Below are 20,144 nucleotides of genomic sequence, written 5' to 3'. Positions count from 1 at the left end.
CCCCATGGTCTCACATTCACCCCCCAGTGACCTGTCTCCCCTCCCCCACATTACCCCCATGGCTTCACATTCACCCTCCAGTGCCCTGTCTCCCCTCCCCCACATTACCCCCATGGTCTCATATTCACCCCCCAGTGCCCTGTCTCCCCTCCCCCACATTACCCCCATGGCCTCACATTCACCCTCCAGTGCACTGTCCCCCCTCCCCCACATTGCCCCATGGTCTCACATTCACCCTCCAGGGCCCTGTCTCCCCTCCCCCACAATACCCCCATTGCCTCACATTCACCCCCCAGTGCCCTGTCTCCCCTCTCCCACAATACCCCCATGGTCTCACATTCACCCCCCAGTACCCTGTCTCCCCTCTCCCACAATACCCCCATGGTGTAAGATTCACCCCCCAGTACCCTGTCCTCCCTCACCTACTTTCAGCCCCTACAATACCCCCATGGTCTCACATTCACCCCCCAGTACCCTGTCTCCCCTCTCCCACAATACCCCAATGGTCTCACATTCACCGCACAGTGACATACCTGTATTTAGTAAAGCTAATAAGTTCCATCCCCACTTACTGATGAAGTTTGCAGGCAGGACCAGGAAGATTCTGTGTCAGTGAAATGGCGCTAGGACCCAGCGTGCACACTGCACAGAGTCAAGATTCAGAGCTGCAGCCCAGGAAAAGCATGATCAGGTCAGACAGGCAACACCATTCACTGCAGGAAGGAGACTCTGCAGCCGGCCACGGTGCTAGCAGCGTGCAGAGTTTCCGTCAGACGGGAGCAGATATTATACTGCTCTGCTCCTATGCTGTGATCTGCCTCGTCACAGAAGTGGGCTCACGCTGGCTCACAGTGGGCCCCTTCATGTGACAGGGCCCGGGGCGATGGCCCCCTCTGCCCCCCGAGTAGCTACGCTACTGGTATCGACGCTAAGAAGCGTCTTCCTCAAGGTCAGGTTCCAGTTCAAGGTTCAGGTTCCTGACCTTGAGGAAGACGCTTCTTAGCGTCGATACGCGTGGGTCTCAGCACTCACACAGCCCAGCAGACTCTATGTGCTTGATATAACCTATTTATAGGTCAAATCTATTCTGAGAGGCTAGGTGAGATCCTTTTGTTACAGGGGGGGGGGGGGGGGGACTTTATCTGTAGGAACAAGCATTATTTTTCTCCCTCTTTGCCAGCATTTGCTGTTGCTTATGTGGGACGCACCAATGTGTACTTACCTGCCAATGAGTGTGTTTATTTCTGTCATCAGGATCTGTTCATATTAGGATTGCTTGTATTAGTCTTTGACTGTTTTGAAGGATCTACGTATGCTTATATACAGTATATTCTGCTGTAAAGTGGCTGTTTAGTGTTGTGCTTTTTTTTATGGTATTTTACCTGACATCTATGTGGACCCATTACCCCAAGTTTTGTCATGAGTTTTAAGTGTTTTTAATGTTTTGTGTATTGTTCCCAAATAAAGATGACTTTTATATCCTTATAATTACTGTGGTGATCCCAATTTTTCTGCATACATCTTTTTCTGTTGTGTTGCATGTATATATGGTATGCAGTCGGTGATCCCCTTTTCTTATTATAACTGAATGGTGCCCGCTCAGCTAAATACTGTTTACTGATCCTGTACAAATGTAGCAATCTATAATTTGTCACATTATTAATATAGCCATATATTACAGAAACAAAAACAAGGAGAAAGCCAGCACCATTCATCCCATGTGTGTGAGTGTGAATTTGTCCTTAAACCAAACTTTCGACTGAGCAATCAAGCCTGCAGCTACCGGGTGCTCACAAAAAAAGATGCAAACATGTACAAGTGCTTCTCACTGAATTAGAATATCATCAAAAGGATAATTAATTTCAGTTCTTCAATACAAAAAGTGAAACTCATATATAGAGTGAATACAAAGAGAGTGATCTATTTCAAATGTTTATTTCTGTTAATGTTGATGATTATGGCTTACAGCCAATGAAAACCCAAAAGTCATTATCTCAGTAAATTAGAATAAATAAAAAAAACACCTGAAAAGGCTTCCTAAGTGTTTAAAAAGGTCCATTAGTCTATTTCAGTAGGCTCTACAATCATGGGGAAGACTGCTGACTTGACAGATGTCCAGGATGCAGTCATTGATACACTCCACATGGAGAGTAAGACACAAAAGGTCATTGCTAAAGAAGCTGGCTGTTTACAGAGTGCTGTATCCAAGCATATTAATGGAAAGTTGAGTGGAATGAAAAAGTGTGGTAGAAAAAGGTGCAAAAGCAACCAGGATAGACGCAGCCTTGAAAGGATTGTTAAGAAAAGACCATTCAAAAATTTGGGGGAGATTCACAAGGAGTGGACTGCTGCTGGAGTGATGGCTTCAAGAGCCACCACACACATATGTATCCAGGACATGGGCTACAAGTGTCGCATTCCTTGTGTCAAGCCACTCATGACCAATAGACAATGCCAGAAGTGTCTTACCTGGGCAAAGGAGAAAAAAACCTGGATTGTTGCTCAGTGGTCCAAGGTGTTGCTTTCATATGAAAGTAAATTTTGCATTTCATGTGGAAATCAAGGTCCCTGTCAGGATTCAAACCCAGTAGCTCCTATGCGCCATGCGGCAGCTCTTCCTTCTGAGCTATTCAGCTCGCTGGACAGTTCCATGCTGATCCAAATACTTGTACCTATGTTGTTGCTAATGGTCTCCACCCTGAGTTCCTGTTGGTCACCACCCTGAGTTCCTGATTGGCTCATCCTGATTAAACACTCTGTTTAAACCTGGCCTTGCTCGCCATCCTTGCGTGATTATTGAGCTAGGCAAGCGTCCTTCCACCTGCTGCTTCTTTAAATGACATTGCTGTTCCTGATATCGACCTCTGGCTTCCCTGACTACGATTCCTGTTTATTCTTTCAAACAACATTGCTGCTGCTGATAGCAACCTCTGGCTTCCCTGACTACGATTCCTGCTTATTCCTTCAAATGACATTGCTGCTCCTGATATCAACCTCTGGCTATCCCTGACTATGCTACCTGCCGATGCTGCCCCTAGTGGTCGCAGTGTCAGTACTCCAAACCAGGTAAATCCATAACAGTCCCAGAGTCTGGAGGAAGAGTGGAGAGGCACGCAATCCAAGCTGCTTGAGGTCTAGTGTGAAGTTTCCACAATCGGTGATGCTTCGGGGAGCCATGCCATCTGCTGGTGTAGGTCCACTGTGTTTTATCAAGTCAGCGCAGCCATCTATCAGGAAATTTTAGAGCACTTTATGCTTCCCTCTGCTGACAAGCTTTTTGGAGATGGAAATTTCATTTTCCAGCAAAACTTGGCACCTGTTCACACTGCCAAAAGCACCAATACCTGGTTTAAAAACAACAGTATCACTGTGCTTGATTGGCCAGCAAACTCACCTGACCTTAACCCCAAAGAGAATCTATGGGGTATTGTCAAGAGGAAGATGAGACACCAGACCCAACAATGCAGTTGAGCTGAAGGCTGCTATCCAAGCAACCTGGGCTTTCTTAAAACCTCAGCAGTGCCACAGGCTGATTGCTTCCATGCTACGCCACATTGATGCAGTAATTGATGCAAAAAGAGCCCCAACCAAGTATTGACTGCATTTACTGAACATACATTTCAGTAGGCCAACATTTTGGATTTTAAAATCACTTTTAAAGCTGGTGTTATAAAGTATTCTGTTTTAGGCTAGTTTCACACTAGCATTTACCTGATCTCCGGCGGGCTGCGGACTTCGGTGGGCGGAGCTAGCGGTGGAGGTGTGGCCGAGGGCGGGGCTTCACGGAGGAAGTCCGCAGCCCGCCGCAAATCAGGTAAACGCTAATGTGAAACCGGCCTTACTGAGATAATGACTTTTGGGTTTTCATTGGCTGTAAGCCATAATCATCAACATTAACTGAAATAAACACTTGCAATAGACCACTCTGTTTATAATAACTCTATATAATATGAGTTTCACTTTTTGTATTGACGAACTGAAATAAATTAACTTTTTGATGATATTCTAATTTTGTGAGAAGCATCTGTATATGGGAAAAAAAAGTAGTGGCACCCACCGAGCCAATGTCTTTATTCTGAAAAACATGGTTAAAACCGGCTGCAGAGAGGGAAGAAGCACATGTGTTGGGCAACGATCGTTTCGCACTATCCTGTGCTTCTACTCGTCCTGGAATGATTCCAGGACCAGTAAAAACACAGGAAAACGTGGAGTGATTGTCATTCCACAAATGTCCTTCATCCCTCTCTGCAGTGTGTTTTAACCCCTTAGTGACCGAGCCAAATTTTTGAAATCTGACCAGTGTCACTTTATGTGGTAATAACTCTGCAACGCTTCAACAAATCCCAGTGATTTTGAGATTGTTTTTTCGTGACACATTATACTTTATGATAATGGTAAATTTAGTTCAACATTTTTTGTGTTTATTTATAAAAAATATAAAAAATTTGAGAAAAATGTTAAAAAATTAGCAATTTTCTAAATTTGAATGTTTATCCCTTTAATACAGATAGTCATACAACCGCAAACCATTAATAAATAACATTTCCCACATGTCTGCTTTACATCAGCACCATTTGTAAAATGTTATTTTATTTTGTTAGCATTTTAGGAGGTTTAAAAATGTAGCAGCAATTTTTCATTTTTTCAAAGAAATTTACCACATTTATTTTTTTAGGGACTTATCCATGTTTAAAGTGACTTTAGGGGTCCCATATATTGGGAAACCCCAAAACGTGATAACATTTTAAAAACAGCACCCCTAAACATATTGAAAACTGCTGTCAGGTAGTTTATTAACCCTTCAGGTGCTTTACAGGAATTAATGCAAAATGGCATGACAGAAATGAAAATGTGTATTTTTACCACCTAAATGTTGCTAACTTCTAAACAGATTACTATAGCCGGCAGACTCTAAGGCCGCTATTTGGTCATGAATTGCCATCGCAAACATCAGGACAACAAAATCATGATCTGAGGGCACCAATTGTGACAAAGAAGAAGCCCCCACACTCTGTTAACCATTTATAATGATGTAGTCACTATTGACAGCAGCATCTAAGGGGTTAAACAGATTTAGAAGGCACAAATACTGATCGTGGCTGATACAGCAAGTTGTCAGCTATAGTGTACAACCAACAGATGCTGGATTGTCACCTGTATGGGGATACTATTCTCTTATATCTAAGGTCAGTTAAAAGACGTATTGGCGGTCATTAAGGGGTTAAACATGTTTTTCTGAATAAAGACATTGGATTGTAAAGGAGCAGTGAGTGCCACTACTTTTTCTTCCTATACACGTACATAGCCATGTATTATATTAAGTATTGTGCCATCTGACAAGTTAGGGATTTCTAAATCTACTGTATATTTATGTTAGTATCATTAATTATAAATTAGGCACTGTAGCATAGCAATTCCTAACATGTGTAATATGCTCACTATCCAAATTCATTGTGCTTGTTGATTTCAGTGGTAATGGGAAAGTCTGTCTTCACCGAATACAGATTTTACTTCAGAATTGAGAATTTTGATATTGACTGATCAATTCTGGCAAAGAAGCAAATTTCTATAAGATATATTACAAAGTTGCTTATTTTCATGTTTACTATTAATAAAAATTAAAACGATGATTATTCTTTAACAGTGCTGTTCAAACGAAAAAAACTCTTCTCAAAAAATAAGTTGTTCTGGTTGGTCATCAGCTTATTAGCAGGCAGTGCTAAAAAGATTGTTTTAGCATACAGTGATTATGTTTAATATATTTTAGAAAATGATATACATTACTAAACATTTTTTTTTACCTGGCAACATGTGGATTCTGTTTGCATAGAAGCAATATCTGTTCTGTGTTAATTAAAATAGCCCAGCAAGGGAAACAGCAGAGAAGTAGAATGAGAATCCCTCTCTGAAGTATTGTTCCGACACGTTTTAGGTTTTTACTACCGTATGTCTGTAAAAATAAACAGAATAAGGTTTAGTGTTAGTTCCCATGAAAGGGGAAGTCTAATGAAAATGCAAAAACATTAATGCCAGCTCACCTGTTGGGGTTCAGTGTGCAGGAGCACGGAAGATTCATCCCGACTAGTGCTTAGCGAATGTGCTAAGATAACCTCTTATCCAAGCATCTTGCAGTGCTCGTATATTATGTTCCAGTCCCCGCAGCTGCATGATTTACGGCTGTTAGACAGATTGAACACATGTGGGGATTCCCTAACATACAGGCAATCTCCACATGTGTTCAAGCTGTTTAACAGCTGCAAATCACAATTTCACAATTTTCCAACTTCGAATTTTCATGCCCTTAAATCACAGAGATATTTCACACAAAATACTTAAGTAACATTTCCCACAAGTCTATTTTACATCAGCACAATTTTAGAACCCACATTATTTTTTGTTAGGACATTAAAATGGTTAAACGTTGACCAGCGATTTCTCATTTTTACAACATGATTTTTTTTTGGGGACCACATCACATTTGAAGTCACTTTGAGGAGTCTATATGATAGGAGATGCCCAAAAGTGACACCATTCTAAAAACTGCACCCCTCAAGGTGCTCAAAAGCACATTCAACAAGTTTATTAACAGGTGCTTCACAGGAATTTATGGAATGTGGAAAAAAATTGAATATTTAACTTTTTTCCCCAAAAAATTTACTTCAGATCCAAAATTTGTTATTTTGACAAGGGTAACAGCAAAAAATGGACTCCAAAATTTGTTGAGTAATTTCACCTGAGCATGACAATACCCCATATGAGGGAAAAAAACACTGTTTGGGAGCACGGTAGAGCTCAGGAGGGAAGAAGCGCCATTTGACTTTTTCAAGGCAAAATTTGCTGTAACAATTGACGGACGGCATGTCGTGTTTGGTGAGCCTCTGATGTGCTTAAACAGTGAAAGTCCCCCACAAGTTACACCATTTCGGAAACTAGACCCCTCAGGGAAATGAGCTAGATGTGTGTTGAGCACATTGAACCCTCGGGTGCTTCACAGAAGTTTATAAGGTGGAGCTGTAAAAATAAAAAATATAAAATTTTCCCCACAAATATGTTTTTAGCACAAAATATTGCATTTTCAGGAGGTTAACAAAAGAAATTGCACCATGCAATTTCTCCTGAGTGTGCCAATATCCTATATGTGGGGGAATAATACTTTTGAGACACAGTGCAAAGCTCAGAAAGGAAGAGGCGCCATATTGGAGTTCAGATTTTGCTGGAATGATTTCAGGGTGCCATGTCACATTGGCAGAGCCCGTGAGGTGCTAGAACAACAAAAAAAACCCTATATGTGAACTCATTTTACAGACTACACTACCCATTTCTTCTAGTGGTGCAGTGATCATAGTGACACCACATGTGCCTCACAGAGTTTTATACCACTGAGCGGTGAAGAGAGAATGAATTACATTTTTACCACTAAAATGTTGTTTTAGCGCCAAGTTTTTAATTTTTCTAATAGGGTAATAGGAATTGTTTTTGCAACAAACTGAGATCCATTTTTTCCTGAGTGCACCAATATCCTACATATAATCGGGAAATATTTTTCAGGCACAGTGCAAAGCTCTGAAGGCGAGGAGCACCAGATTTTACTGTTATGGTTTGCAGGTGCCATGACCCACTGGGAGAGCCCTTGAAGTGCAAGAACAGCAGAACCCTCCATAAGTGACCCCATTTTACAAACTACACCTCTCAATGAATTCATCTAGGGTGCAGTGATCATATTTACACCATGGGTGTGTCACAGAATTTTAAACCATTGGGCAGTGAAGACAAAATTACTATATTTTTACCTCCAAAATTTTGTTTGAGCCCCAGATTTTACATTTTCACACAAGAAGTGGGTTTAAATGGCACCAAAATTTGCCCCACAATTTCTACTGAATGTGGAAATATGCCATATGTGGCTGTACAGTAATAATTAGTCATACGAAGAGACTCGGGAGGAACAACAGTGCTATTTGCCTCCTGGAGCGCAGCTTTTCCTAGAACAGTTTGCGGACTCCATATACAGAGCCCCTAATTGCTAGAAGAGCAGAAACGCCCCACAAGTGACCCCATTTGGAAAACTGTACCAAACAGTGAACAGTACGCTGTAGTCACCAGTACGTTGCAGTCACCAGTACGTTATGCCCAACCCATGCTTCTGGAGGCATGTACCCGTAAGTTAGGTGGGCTCTCATAGCTTCAGAAATGCCAAACGTGGACACAATATGTGGTTTAGGTACACTGTTGGGCTCAGAAGGGAAAGGGGCATTTGAATTTGGGAGCAGAGAATTTGCTTAATTTCTTTTGGTTGGTTGAGGAGCCATTTCGCTTTTGCAGAGCCTTTGTGCAACCAGTAACATGGGAGCACCCTAGACCGTTTGGGATCACATTTATCTGGCCCTCTATGCTACCACTTACTTTGGGGTTTCCATCTAAATCTCTGAGTGACATGATTCAGATGAAACCCCTGAGGGAGACATTCACTATAATGAGGCAGCAGAGTTACTCTGAACTCCATCTGGCCTCTGTTCAGTGGTGTCCTTCTTTTCAGAAGTGACTAAAACTGTGGTCGACGACACTTTTATGCAATCCTAAAAAAGATGGACACTGCCGGATCACAGGTCAGACAGCGTCCACAGTGCCTCCATCTGCCTCATTATAGGGAATCTTCAGCCAGAACTTCCATCTAAATCACGCATTTCAGAGATTTACACAAAAACCCCGGTGTAAGCGCTCAGCACATAGCACAGGATAAATGTGCGCAGAGTCTTACTGCGAAGAATGAAAAATCAAAAACATGTGAAGAATTGGTTTTATTTTTTACGCCGTTCCTAGTGCGGTATAAGTAATTAGGCGACTTTAATCTTCCAGTCAGTACGATTACAGATTTATATCAGGTTTTTATGCTTGGCTGCTGTCTCACACTAAAAGATTCTTTTTATTGCAAAAAAATATTTTTTGCATCACCACATTTTGAGAGCTATAATTTTTCCATATTTTGGACCACAGAGTCATGTGAGGTCTTGTTTTTTGCGTGACAAGTTGATGTTTTTATTTGCACCATTTTTGGGCACATGACATTTTTTAATCTCTTTCTATTCCGATTTTTGGGAGGCAGAATGAACAAAAAAAACAGCAACTTCTTTTGAGGGGGTTGATGCCGTTCCGTGTGTGGTAAAATTGATAAGGCAGTTATACAGTTTTATTCTTCAGGTCAATACGATTATAGCAATAAGTCATTTATATCTTTTTTTATGTTTTGGCACTTTTACCCATTAAAATCTTTTTTATAGAAAAATAATTATTTTTGCATCGCTTTATTCTGAGAGCTATACATTTTTTATTTTTCTGCTGATGGAGCTGTATGGTGGCTTTTTTTTGCGGGACAAGATGACATTTTCAGCAGTACCATGCTTATTTATATCCATCTTTTTAATCGCGTTTTATTCCACTTTATGTTTGGCGGTATGATGATAAAGCATTGTTTTTGCCTTGTTTTTATTTTTTTTTATGATATTCACTAAAGGGATTAAGTAGTGGGAAAAGTTTTGGTAGTTGCGAACGCGGTGATACCAAATATGTGTACTTTTATTGTTTAGATTTTTTTCAAATATTTATTTTGAGATACAATATCTTTTTATTTTTTTATGAATTTTTTTATATATATATGTTTACAATTAATCAATTATTTAAAAAAAACAATTCTAACATTTTTACTTTGTCCCACTTTAGGACTATCATTTTTGCAGGCTGATCGCTTCTACAACATGGGGATGCAGCTCCATCCACATGCTGTACAAACTGTCAGCTCTGCACTGTCAAAGTAGCTTGCTTATCTTGAACTGGGCATGATAAGCAAGTGTCTTAGGTCACCATAGCAACGATCGGGACCCCACATCATGCCGCGGTGTCTCTGATCCAAAGGCATAGGGGCTGTCAGCCTTCTGCCTGCTCCTGGAATGCTGCGATTGTGTTATATCACAGCATTTCGAGGGTTAAAGTGTTAGGAGCGATCTGTGACCGCTCCTGGCACTTACTGCCAGGTGTCCGCTGTCAGAATCAGATGACAACCTGTGGCGATCGCCCGCACACCCCCTGTGTGTGCTGTCGATCGCTCAGACGTAATAATTCATCCCTAGTCCAACAGGCCGGATTATTACGTCTGATGTTAGAAAGGGGTTAAAATTACATTAATAAAAATGCAACCTGACATGTTTCTGGCGCACACAGATGCCCTTAGTCATAGGATGTCATAATGAGTCAACATACATTAAATTTAACCCCTTTCTGCCATCGGACGTACTATTCCATCCATGTGACCTGCACCCTAATTCCCATGGACTGAATAGTACGTCAAATGCGATCAGCCGTGCTCACGGCTGATTATCACAGCTGACACCCGGTACTAAGTGCCAGGAGCGGTCATGGACCGCTCCTGGCGCGTTAACCCCCGGAACACTGCAATCAAACAAGATCTCAGTGTTCCGGTGGCATAGAGAAGCATCCCGCAGGGAGGGGGCTCCCTGCGTGCTTCCCTGAGACCCTCAGAACAATGCGATATGATCGCGTTGTTCCAAGGGTCTCCTCCATGCAGGCCCCCAGATCCAAGATGGCCGCGGAGTCCTTCTGGGTCTTGCAGGAAGGTGGCTTCTCAGTGCCTACTATGAGCAGCGTCCTACACTGAAAAGCCTCCTACACTGCCAGTCAGATCGCTGATCTGACACAGTGCTGTGCAAAGTGTCAGATCAGCGATCTGAGTTTATACAGTGATGTCCCACCCTGGGACAATGTAAAAAAGGAAAAAAATATTATACTGTGTAAAAATATATTTTTTAAAATTTCTAAACAAAGAAAAAAATAAATAAGTATTGTTCCAATAAATACATTTCGTAAAAAAAAAAAAAAATAAGGCTATGTGCACACGTCCGGAATTTCCGCAGAACTTTCAGTGGCAATTCCGCAACTGTGCTGCAGGTAAATGCCTATGCAGCATCAGTAGTAAAAAGATGTAATTTTAAAAATAATAAAAAAATAAAAAAATTGTGATATTCTCACCTTCCGGCGTCCCCCCACAGCATTCCCGCTAGCGCTATTACGGGACGTGGCGACCCATAAAGGTAGACATTGAGTATCCCCCATTCTATGCACATTACACTTTTGGTTGTATGGCATATCTTGCTGTGTCATTGAATGCTAATTGTGGCGTTGCACGTTGCACATTTGCACTTTGCACTGTTATGAGTAATTTTATCTTGGATTTTGATGAGCTATTTGAATACACACTTTTTTGTCCATATATTGCACACTATTTTACCTTTACACTTGAGGGAATTACTCCTATATATAAATTGGGTCAGCCATTACTATTTAATTTGTTGAACAACTACTGTATATGTGTTGCTCCTTAGTCCTGTTGTGCGCACAAATGTTTTGTTTTAATTTTGCCAATAATATTAAATAAAGGCATTTTATATCTATTACCTGCTTGGTGCTTCTCTGGCTATCCATACTGTATATTGGTTGGGTTTGTTTCAGTCTGTGTGCCTGGCCTACTCATCACAGAAGCTGGGTCCTCCTGCTTCACTGAAGGCACATTCTACTCGTGCGATGGCAACATCATGGGCAGAGAGGGGGAATGCTTCATCAGAGCAGATATGCAGAGCCGCCACCTGGTCGTCTATCCACACGTTTACCAGACATTACCGGCTAAATTTCAATAGGGATTTAACATTTGGCAGACGTGTTCTGCAGGCCGTGGTCCCTCCCTAGAGAAATTAGCTGTTGGTACTACTCTGAAGTGGTTGTCGTGGAAGGTGACTGGAGAAAATAGAAAAAAGTCTTACCGGTAATTCGGTTTCTAGGAACCTTCCACGACAGCACTAATTTTCCCTCCCTATCTGATGTCTTATTGGATGATTCCTGCACTTTTTGTGGTAACTATGCATGCTAGTGTGTCCAGGAAAACACTGGTGGTTGCACGAAGGGGAGGGGTATTTAACCTCTTTGTGTTACTGTCACCTATTAGAGCAGGGAAGACAACCTCTGAAGTGGCTGTCGTGGAAGGTTCCTAGAAACCGAATTACCGGTAAGACTAATTCTATTTTTTTTATATAAAATAGTTTTCATTGTATAAAAGCGCCATAACATAAAAAAATAAATGAGGTATCGCTATAATCATACTGACCCGAAGAATAAAACTGCCTTATTAATTTTAACTCGTTCCGCAAAAAACAAGACCTCACATGACTATGTGGGCCTAAATATGGAAAAATTATATCTCTCAAAATGTGATGCAAAAACTATTTTTTGCAAAAAGCATCTTTTAGCGTGTGACAGCTGGCAAACATAAAAACCCAATATAAAAACCCACTATAAATAGTAAATCAAATCACCCTTCATCACCCCCTTAGTTAGGGAAAAATAATAAAATAGAAAAAATATTTATTTCCATTTTCCCATTAGGGTTAGGGTTGGGGCTAAAGTTAGGGTTGGGGCTAAAGTTAGAGTTAGGATTGGGGCTCAAGTTAGGGTTAAGGTTGGGTTAAGTTAGGGTTAGGATTTGGATTAGTATTAGGGATCGGATTAGGGTTAGGGTTGGGATTAGGGTTAGTAGTGAGTTAGGTTAGGGTTGGAGTTAGAATTGGGGCTTTCCACTACCAGGAACCCATCCATTCTAGCCTGAGCCACCTACCAGAAGCCCATCCATTCTAGCCTGAGCCACCTACTAGGAACCCATCCATTGTAGCTTGAGCCACCTACCAGGAGCCCATCCATTCTAGCCTGAGCCACCTACCAGGAGCCCATCCATTCTAGCCTGAGCCACCTACCAGGAGCCAATCATTTCTAGCCTGAGCCCCCTACCAGAAGGCCATCCATTCTAGCCTGAGCCACCTACCAGGAGCCCATCCTTTCTAGCCTGAGCCACCTACCAGGAGCCCATCCATTCTAGCCTGAGCCACCTACCAGGAGCCCATCCATTCTAGCCTGAGCCACCTACCAGGAGCCCATCCATTCTAGCTTGAGCCACCTACCAGCAGCCCATCCATTCTAGCCTGAGCCACCTACCAGCAGCCCATCCATTCTAGCCTGAGCCACCTACCAGGAGCCCATCCATTCTAGCCTGAGCCACCTACCAGGAGCCCATTCATTCTAGCCTGAGCCACCTACCAGGAGCCAATCATTTCTAGCCTGAGCCACCTACCAGCAGCCCATCCATTCTAGCCTGAGCCACCTACCAGGAGCCCATCCTTTCTAGCCTGAGCCACCTACCAGCAGCCCATCCATTCTAGCCTGAGCCACCTACCAGGAGCCCATCCATTCTAGCCTGAGCCACCTACCAGCAGCCCATACTTTCTAGCCTGAGCCACCTACCAGCAGCCCAACCATTCTAGCCTGAGCCACCTACCAGGAGCCCAGCCATTCTAGCCTGAGCCACCTACCAGGAGCCCTTCCATTCTAGCCTGAGCCCCCTACCGGGAGCCCATTTGTTGTGATTTCTGCTTTTGGGCTCCCTCCGGTGGTTGTAGGTGGTAATGCAGTTGTTCCTGGGCTGCAGTCCTGGACAGGTGTATCTGCTAATTGCAATTCTGACTGGGGTATTTAGGTTTGCAGGACTCATTAGTCCTTTCCAGTTGTCAATGTTTCTTGTGAAGTGTTGGATCTCTGCCTGGCTTCTCCTGCTTAGCTGCCAATTCAGCAAAGATAAGTGTCTGTTTCTTTTTCCATGGCACACAAGCTGTGTGCTTGTTTTTTGATTGCATTCCTGTTCTGAGTGTATTTTTCTCTGGAGTTGCAGATATACATTCCACGTCTTTAGTTGGATGGAGGAATTTTTTGTATAATCTGCTGTGGATATTTTTGGAAGGGTTTTATTACTGACCGCACAGAACTCTGTCCTATCCTTTCCTATTTTAGCTAGAGTGGCCTCTTGTGTTAAATCCTGTTTTTCTGCCTGTGTGCGTCTTTCCTCTCCTACTCACAGCCAATATTTGTGGGGGGCTGCCTATCCTTAGGGGTTCTGCTCTGAGGCAAGATAGTATTCCTATTTCCATCTATAGGGGTATTTAGTCCTCCGGCTGTGACGAGGTGTCTAGGTTGTTAGGTACATCCCACGGCTACTTCTAGTTGCGGTGTTAAGATCAGGATATGCGGTCAGTATAGTTACCACTTACTCCAGTGCAAGTTTTCATGCTGCTCCAAGGTCACCGGATCATAACAGTAAAACTGGCCATCTCAGAAGAAGGGAAGAAAGGTGTTGAGCCATTTTTTTTCTTCAGTCTGCTTTATATTCTCTTCCCTCTTAATCTCTGGGTGGCTGAGGAGCCTTGTGCTAGCATGAATGTTCAGGACATAGCTTCTCGTGTAGACCAGCTTGCTGCTAGGGAACAGGGTATTTCTGATTATATTATTCAGACTCCTGTTTTAGAACCGAAGATTCCTACTCCTGATTTGTTTTTGGTGACAGGTCCAAATTTTTGAGTTTCAAAAACAACTGTAAACTGTTTTTTGCTTTGAGACCTCGATTCTCTGGTGATTCCATTCAGCATGTTAAAATCGTCATCTCCCTGCTGTGTGGCGACCCGCAGGATTGGGCGTTTTCCCTGGAATCTGGGAATCCGGCTTTGCTTAATATAGACTCCTTTTTTCAGGCTTTAGGATTATTATATGATGAACCTAATTCTGTGGATCAAGCTGAGAAGACCTTGATGGCCCTTTCTCAGGGTCAAGATGCGGCAGAATTGTATTGTCAGAAATTCAGAAAATGGTCTGTGTTGACTAAATGGAATAATGATGCTTTCGCGGCTATTTTCAGAAAGGGTCTTTCTAAATCCGTTAAAGATGTTATGGTGGGGTTTCCCATGCCTTCCGGTCTGAGTGATTCTATGTCTCTGGCCATTCAGATTGACCGGCGCTTGTGGGAGCGCAGAACTGAGCGCTGTGGCGTTGTCCTCAGAGCAGATTCCTGAGCCAATGCAGTGTGATAGGATTCTGTCTAGAATGGAACAACAAGGATTCAGACGTCAGAATAGGTTGTGTTATTATTGTGGCGACGCTTCTCATGTCATTTCTGTCTGCCCTAAGCGGACAAAGAGGATCGCTAGTTCATTTACCATCAGTACTGTACAACCTAAATTTCTGTTATCTGTGTCCTTGATCTGCTCATTGTCATCATTTTCTGTAATGGCGTTTGTGGATTCAGGCGCCGCCTTGAACTTAATGGACTTTGAGTTTGCCAGGCGTTGTGGTTTTCCCTTGCAGCCTTTGCAGAACCCTATTCCTTTAAGGGGCATTGATGCTACACCCTTGGCTAAAAATAAGCCCCAGTTTTGGACACAGGTGACCATGCGCATGGCGCCAGCCCATCAGGAAGATTGTCGATTTCTGGTGTTGCATAATTTGCATGATGCTATCGTGCTGGGTTTTCCGTGGTTGCAGGTACATAATCCTGTGTTGGATTGGAAGTTCATGTCTGTGACTAGTTGGGGTTGTCAGGGGGTTCATAATGATGTCCCTTTGATGTCAATCTCCTCTTCTTCATATTCTGAAATTCCAGAGTTTTTGTCTGATTTTCAGGATGTATTCGATGAGCCCAAGTCCAGTTTCCTTCCACCGCACAGAGACTGCGATTGTGCTATTGACTTGATTCCAGGCTGTAAGTTTCCTAAGGGTCTACTTTTCAACCTGTCTGTGCCTGAACATACCGCCATGCAGAGCTATATTAAGGAGTCTTTGGAGAAAGGGCATATTCGGCCATCTTCTTCACCGTTGGGAGCGGGGTTCTTTTTTGTTGCTAAAAAAGATGGTTCCTTGAGACTCTGTATTGATTATCGCCTCTTGAATAAAATCACGGTCAAGTTTCAATACCCTTTACCTTTGCTTACCGAGTTGTTTGCTAGGATTAAGGGAGCTAGTTGGTTTACGAAGATTGACCTTCGGGGGGCATATAATCTTGTTCGTATTAAGCAGGGTGATGAATGGAAAACTGCGTTTAACACGCCCGAAGGCCATTTTGAATACCTTGTGATGCCATTCGGGCTCACTAATGCTCCATCTGTTTTTCAGTCCTTCGTGCATGATATTTTCCGGACTTATATTGATAAGTTCTTGATTGTATATTTGGACGATATTTTTATTTTTTCCGATGATTGGGAGTCTCATGTGGAACAGGTCAGGATGGTATTTCAGATCCTTCGTGACAATGCCCTGTTTGTGAAAGAGTCTAAGTGTCTCTTTGGGGTGCAGAAGGTCTCTTTTTTGGGCTTTATTTTTTCTCCCTCGTCTATAGAGATGGATCCGGTTAAGGTTCAGGCCATTCATGATTGGATTCAGCCCACATCCATGAAGAGCCTTCAGAAATTTTTGGGTTTTGCAAATTTTTATAGCTGTTTCATTGCTAATATTTCCAGCGTGGTTAAACCCTTGACCGATTTGACGAAGAAAGGGGCTGATGTGGCGAATTGTTCCTCTGCGGCTGTCTCTGCCTTTCAAGAGCTTAAATGTCGATTTACTTCTGCTACGGTGTTGCGCCAACCGGATGTTTCTCTTCCGTTTCAGGTTGAGGTTGACGCTTCTGAGATTGGGGCAGGGGCCGTTTTGTCTCAGAGGGATCCTGTTGGTTCCTTAATGAAACCGTGTGCCTTCTTTTCCCATAAGTTTTTGCCTGCTGAACGCAATTATGATGTCGGCAATCGGGAGTTGTTGCCTATGAAGTGGGCGTTTGAGGAGTGGCGACATTGGCTTGAGGGAGCTAAGCACCGTATTGTGGTCTTGACCGATCATAAGAATTTGATTTACCTCGAGTCTGCCAAACGGCTGAATCCTAGACAGGCTCGATGGTCCTTGTTTTTTTTTTCCGTTTTGATTTCGTGGTCTCGTACCTTCCGGGTTCTAAGAACATTAAGGCTGATGCCCTCTCTAAGAGTTTTTGCCCTGATTCTCCTGAGGTCTTAGAACCGGTCGGTATTCTGAAAGAAGGGGTGGTCCTTTCTGCCATTTCACCTGATTTACGACGGGTTCTTCAGGAATTTCAGGCTGACAAACCTGACCGCTGTCCTGTGGGGAAACTGTTTGTTCCTGACAGATGGACTAGTAGAGTGATTTCTGAGGTTCACTGATCCGTGTTGGCTGGTCATCCTGGCATTTTTGGTACCAGAGACTTGGTTGGTAGGTCCTTTTGGTGGCCTTCTTTGTCGCGTGATGTGCGTTCTTTTGTGCAGTCCTGTGGGACTTGTGCGCGGGCCAAGCCTTGTTGTTCCCGTGCTAGTGGGTTACTTTTGCCATTGCCGGTCCCTGAGAGGCCCTGGACGCATATTTCTATGGATTTTATTTCCGATCTTCCGGTCTCCCAGAGGATGCCGGTTATCTGGGTTGTTTGTGACCGGTTCTCTAAGATGGTTCATTTGGTACCTTTCCCTAAATTGCCTTCCTCTTCGGATTTGGTTCCGTTGTTTTTTCAGCATGTGGTCCGTTTGCATGGTATTCCGGAGAATATTGTGTCCGACAGAGGTTCCCAGTTTGTTTCTAGGTTTTGGCGGGCCTTTTGTGCTAGGCTGGGCATTGATTTGTCTTTTTCTTCTGCGTTTCATCCTCAGACAAATGGTCAGACCGAGTGAACTAATCAGACTTTGGAGACTTATTTGAGATGCTTTGTGTCGGCTGATCAGGATGATTGGGTGGCTTTCTTGCCATTGGCCGAGTTTGCCCTTAATAATCGGGCTAGTTCGGCTACTTTGGTTTCACCTTTCTTTTGTAAATTTGGTTTTCATCCTCGTTTTTCTTCTGGGCAGGTTGAGCCTTCTGACTGTCCTGGTGTGGATTCTGTGGTTGACAGATTGCAGCAGATTTGGGCTCATGTGGTGGACAATTTGGTGTTGTCTCAGGAGGAGGCTCAACGTTTTGCTAACCGTCGTCGGTGTGTTGGTTCCCGGCTTCGGGTTGGGGATCTGGTCTGGTTGTCTTCCCGTCATGTTCTTCTCCTAAGTTTAAGCCTCGGTTTATTGGTCCTTATAGGATTTCTGAGATTATTAATCCGGTGTCTTTTCGACTGGCGCTTCCGGCCTCTTTTGCGATCCATAATGTCTTCCATAGATCTTTATTGCAGAAATATGTGGAGCCCGTTGTTCCCTCTGTTGATCCTCCGGCCCCTGTGTTGGTTGATGGGGAGTTGGAATATGTTGTTGAGAAGATTTTGGATTCCCGTTTTTCGAGGCGGAAGCTTCAGTACCTTGTCAAATGGAAGGGTTATGGCCAGGAGGATAATTCTTGGGTTTTTGCCTCTGATGTCCATGCCGCTGATTTGGTTAGTGCCTTTCATCTGGCTCATCCTGATCGGCCTGGGGGCTCTGGTGAGGGTTCGGTGACCCCTCCACAAGGGGGGGTACTGTTGTGAATTCTGCTTTTGGGCTCCCTCCGGTGGTTGTAGGTGGTAATGCAGTTGTTCCTGGGCTGCAGTCCTGGACAGGTGTTTCTGCTAATTGCAATTCTGACTGGGGTATTTAGGTTTGCAGGACTCATTAGTCCTTGCCAGTTGTCAATGTTTCTTGTGAAGTGTTGGATCTCTGCCTGGCTTCTCCTGCTTAGCTGCCAATTCAGCAAAGAAAAGTGTCTGTTTCTTTTTCCATGGCACACAAGCTGTGTGCTTGTTTTTTGATTGCATTCCTGCTCTGAGTGTATTTTTCTCTGGAGTTGCAGATATACGTCCCACGTCTTTAGTTGGATGGAGGAATTTTTTGTATAATCTGCTGTGGATATTTTTGGAAGGGTTTTATTACTGACCGCACAGAACCCTGTCCTATCCTTTCCTATTTTAGCTAGAGTGGCCTCTTGTGCTAAATCCTGTTTTTCTGCCTGTGTGTGTCTTTCCTCTCCTACTCTCAGCCAATATTTGTGGGGGGCTGCCTATCCTTAGGGGTTCTGCTCTGAGGCAAGATAGTATTCCTATTTCCATCTATATGGGAATTTAGTCCTCCGGCTGTGACGAGGTGTCTAGGTTGTTAGATACATCCCACGGCTACTTCTAGTTGCGGTGTTAAGATCAGGATATGCGGTCAGTATAGTTACCACTTACTCCAGTGCAAGTTTTCATGCTGCTCCAAGGTCACCGGATCATAACACCCATCCATTCTAGCCTGATCAGCCTACCAGGAGCCCATCCATTCTAGCCTGAGCCACCTACCAGGAACCCAACCATTCTAGACTGAGCCACCTACCAGGAGTCCATCCATTCTAGCCTGAGTCACCTACCAGGAACCCATCCATTCTAGCCTGAGCCACCTACCAGAAGCCCATCCATTCTAGCCTGAGCCATCTACCAGGAACCCATCCAATCTAGCTTGAGCCACCTACCAGGAGCCCATCCATTCTAGCCTGAGCCCCCTACCAGAAGCCCATCCATTCTAGCCTGAGCCACCTATCAGGAGCACATCCTTTCTAGCCTAAGCCACCTACCAGGAGCCCATCCATTCTAGCCTGATCCCCCTACCAGCAACCCATCCATTCTAGCCTGAGCCACCTACCAGGAGCCCATCCATTCTAGCCTGATCCCCCTACCAGCAGCCCATCCATTGTAGCCTGAGCCACCTACCAGAAGCCCATACATTCTAGCCTGAGCCACCTACCAGGAGCCCATCCATTCTAGCCTGAGCCACCTACCAGGAGCCCTTCCATTCTAACCTGAGCCCACTACCAGGAGCCCTTCCATTCTAGCCTGATCCCCCTACCAGGAGCCCATCCATTCTAGCCTGAGCCACCTACCAGGAACCCATCCATTCCAGTCTGAGCCACCTACCAGGAGCCCATCCATTCTAGTCTGAGCCACCTACCAGGAGCCCATCCATTCTAGCCTGAGCCACCTACCAGCAGCCCATCCTTTCTAGCCTGAGCCACCTACCAGCAGCCCATCCATTCTAGCCAGAGCCACCTACCAGGAGCCCATCCATTCTAGCCTGAGCCACCTACCAGGAACCCATCCATTCTAGCCTGAGACACCTACCAGCAGCCCATCCATTCTAGCCTGAGCCACCTACCAGCAGCCCATCCATTCTAGCCTGAGCCATCTACCAGGAGCCCATCCATTCTAGCCTGAACCACATACCAGGAGCCCATCCATTCTAGCCTGAGCCACCTACCAGCAGCCAATCCTTTCTAGCCTGAGCCACCTA

The 20,144-nt window shown here is 43.9% G+C and overlaps 1 protein-coding gene across 2 annotated transcripts in view; it reads right to left on the bottom strand.

The window, feature by feature from the left end:
• Positions 1-20,144, bottom strand: part of LOC138670105 (multidrug and toxin extrusion protein 2-like) — a 443,377-nt gene that overhangs the window by 282,441 nt on the left and 140,792 nt on the right. For both annotated transcript variants that reach the window (XM_069757141.1, XM_069757142.1), the window contains exon 5: positions 5,802-5,950. In XM_069757141.1, coding sequence (XP_069613242.1) covers positions 5,802-5,950 — 149 coding nt within the window. The remainder of the gene's footprint in view (positions 1-5,801; positions 5,951-20,144) is intronic.

This window comes from Ranitomeya imitator, chromosome 3 (genome assembly GCF_032444005.1).
Source record: "Ranitomeya imitator isolate aRanImi1 chromosome 3, aRanImi1.pri, whole genome shotgun sequence".
Classification (NCBI taxonomy): Eukaryota; Metazoa; Chordata; class Amphibia; order Anura; family Dendrobatidae; genus Ranitomeya; species Ranitomeya imitator.
This window is presented reverse-complemented; position numbering and strand designations above follow the sequence as displayed.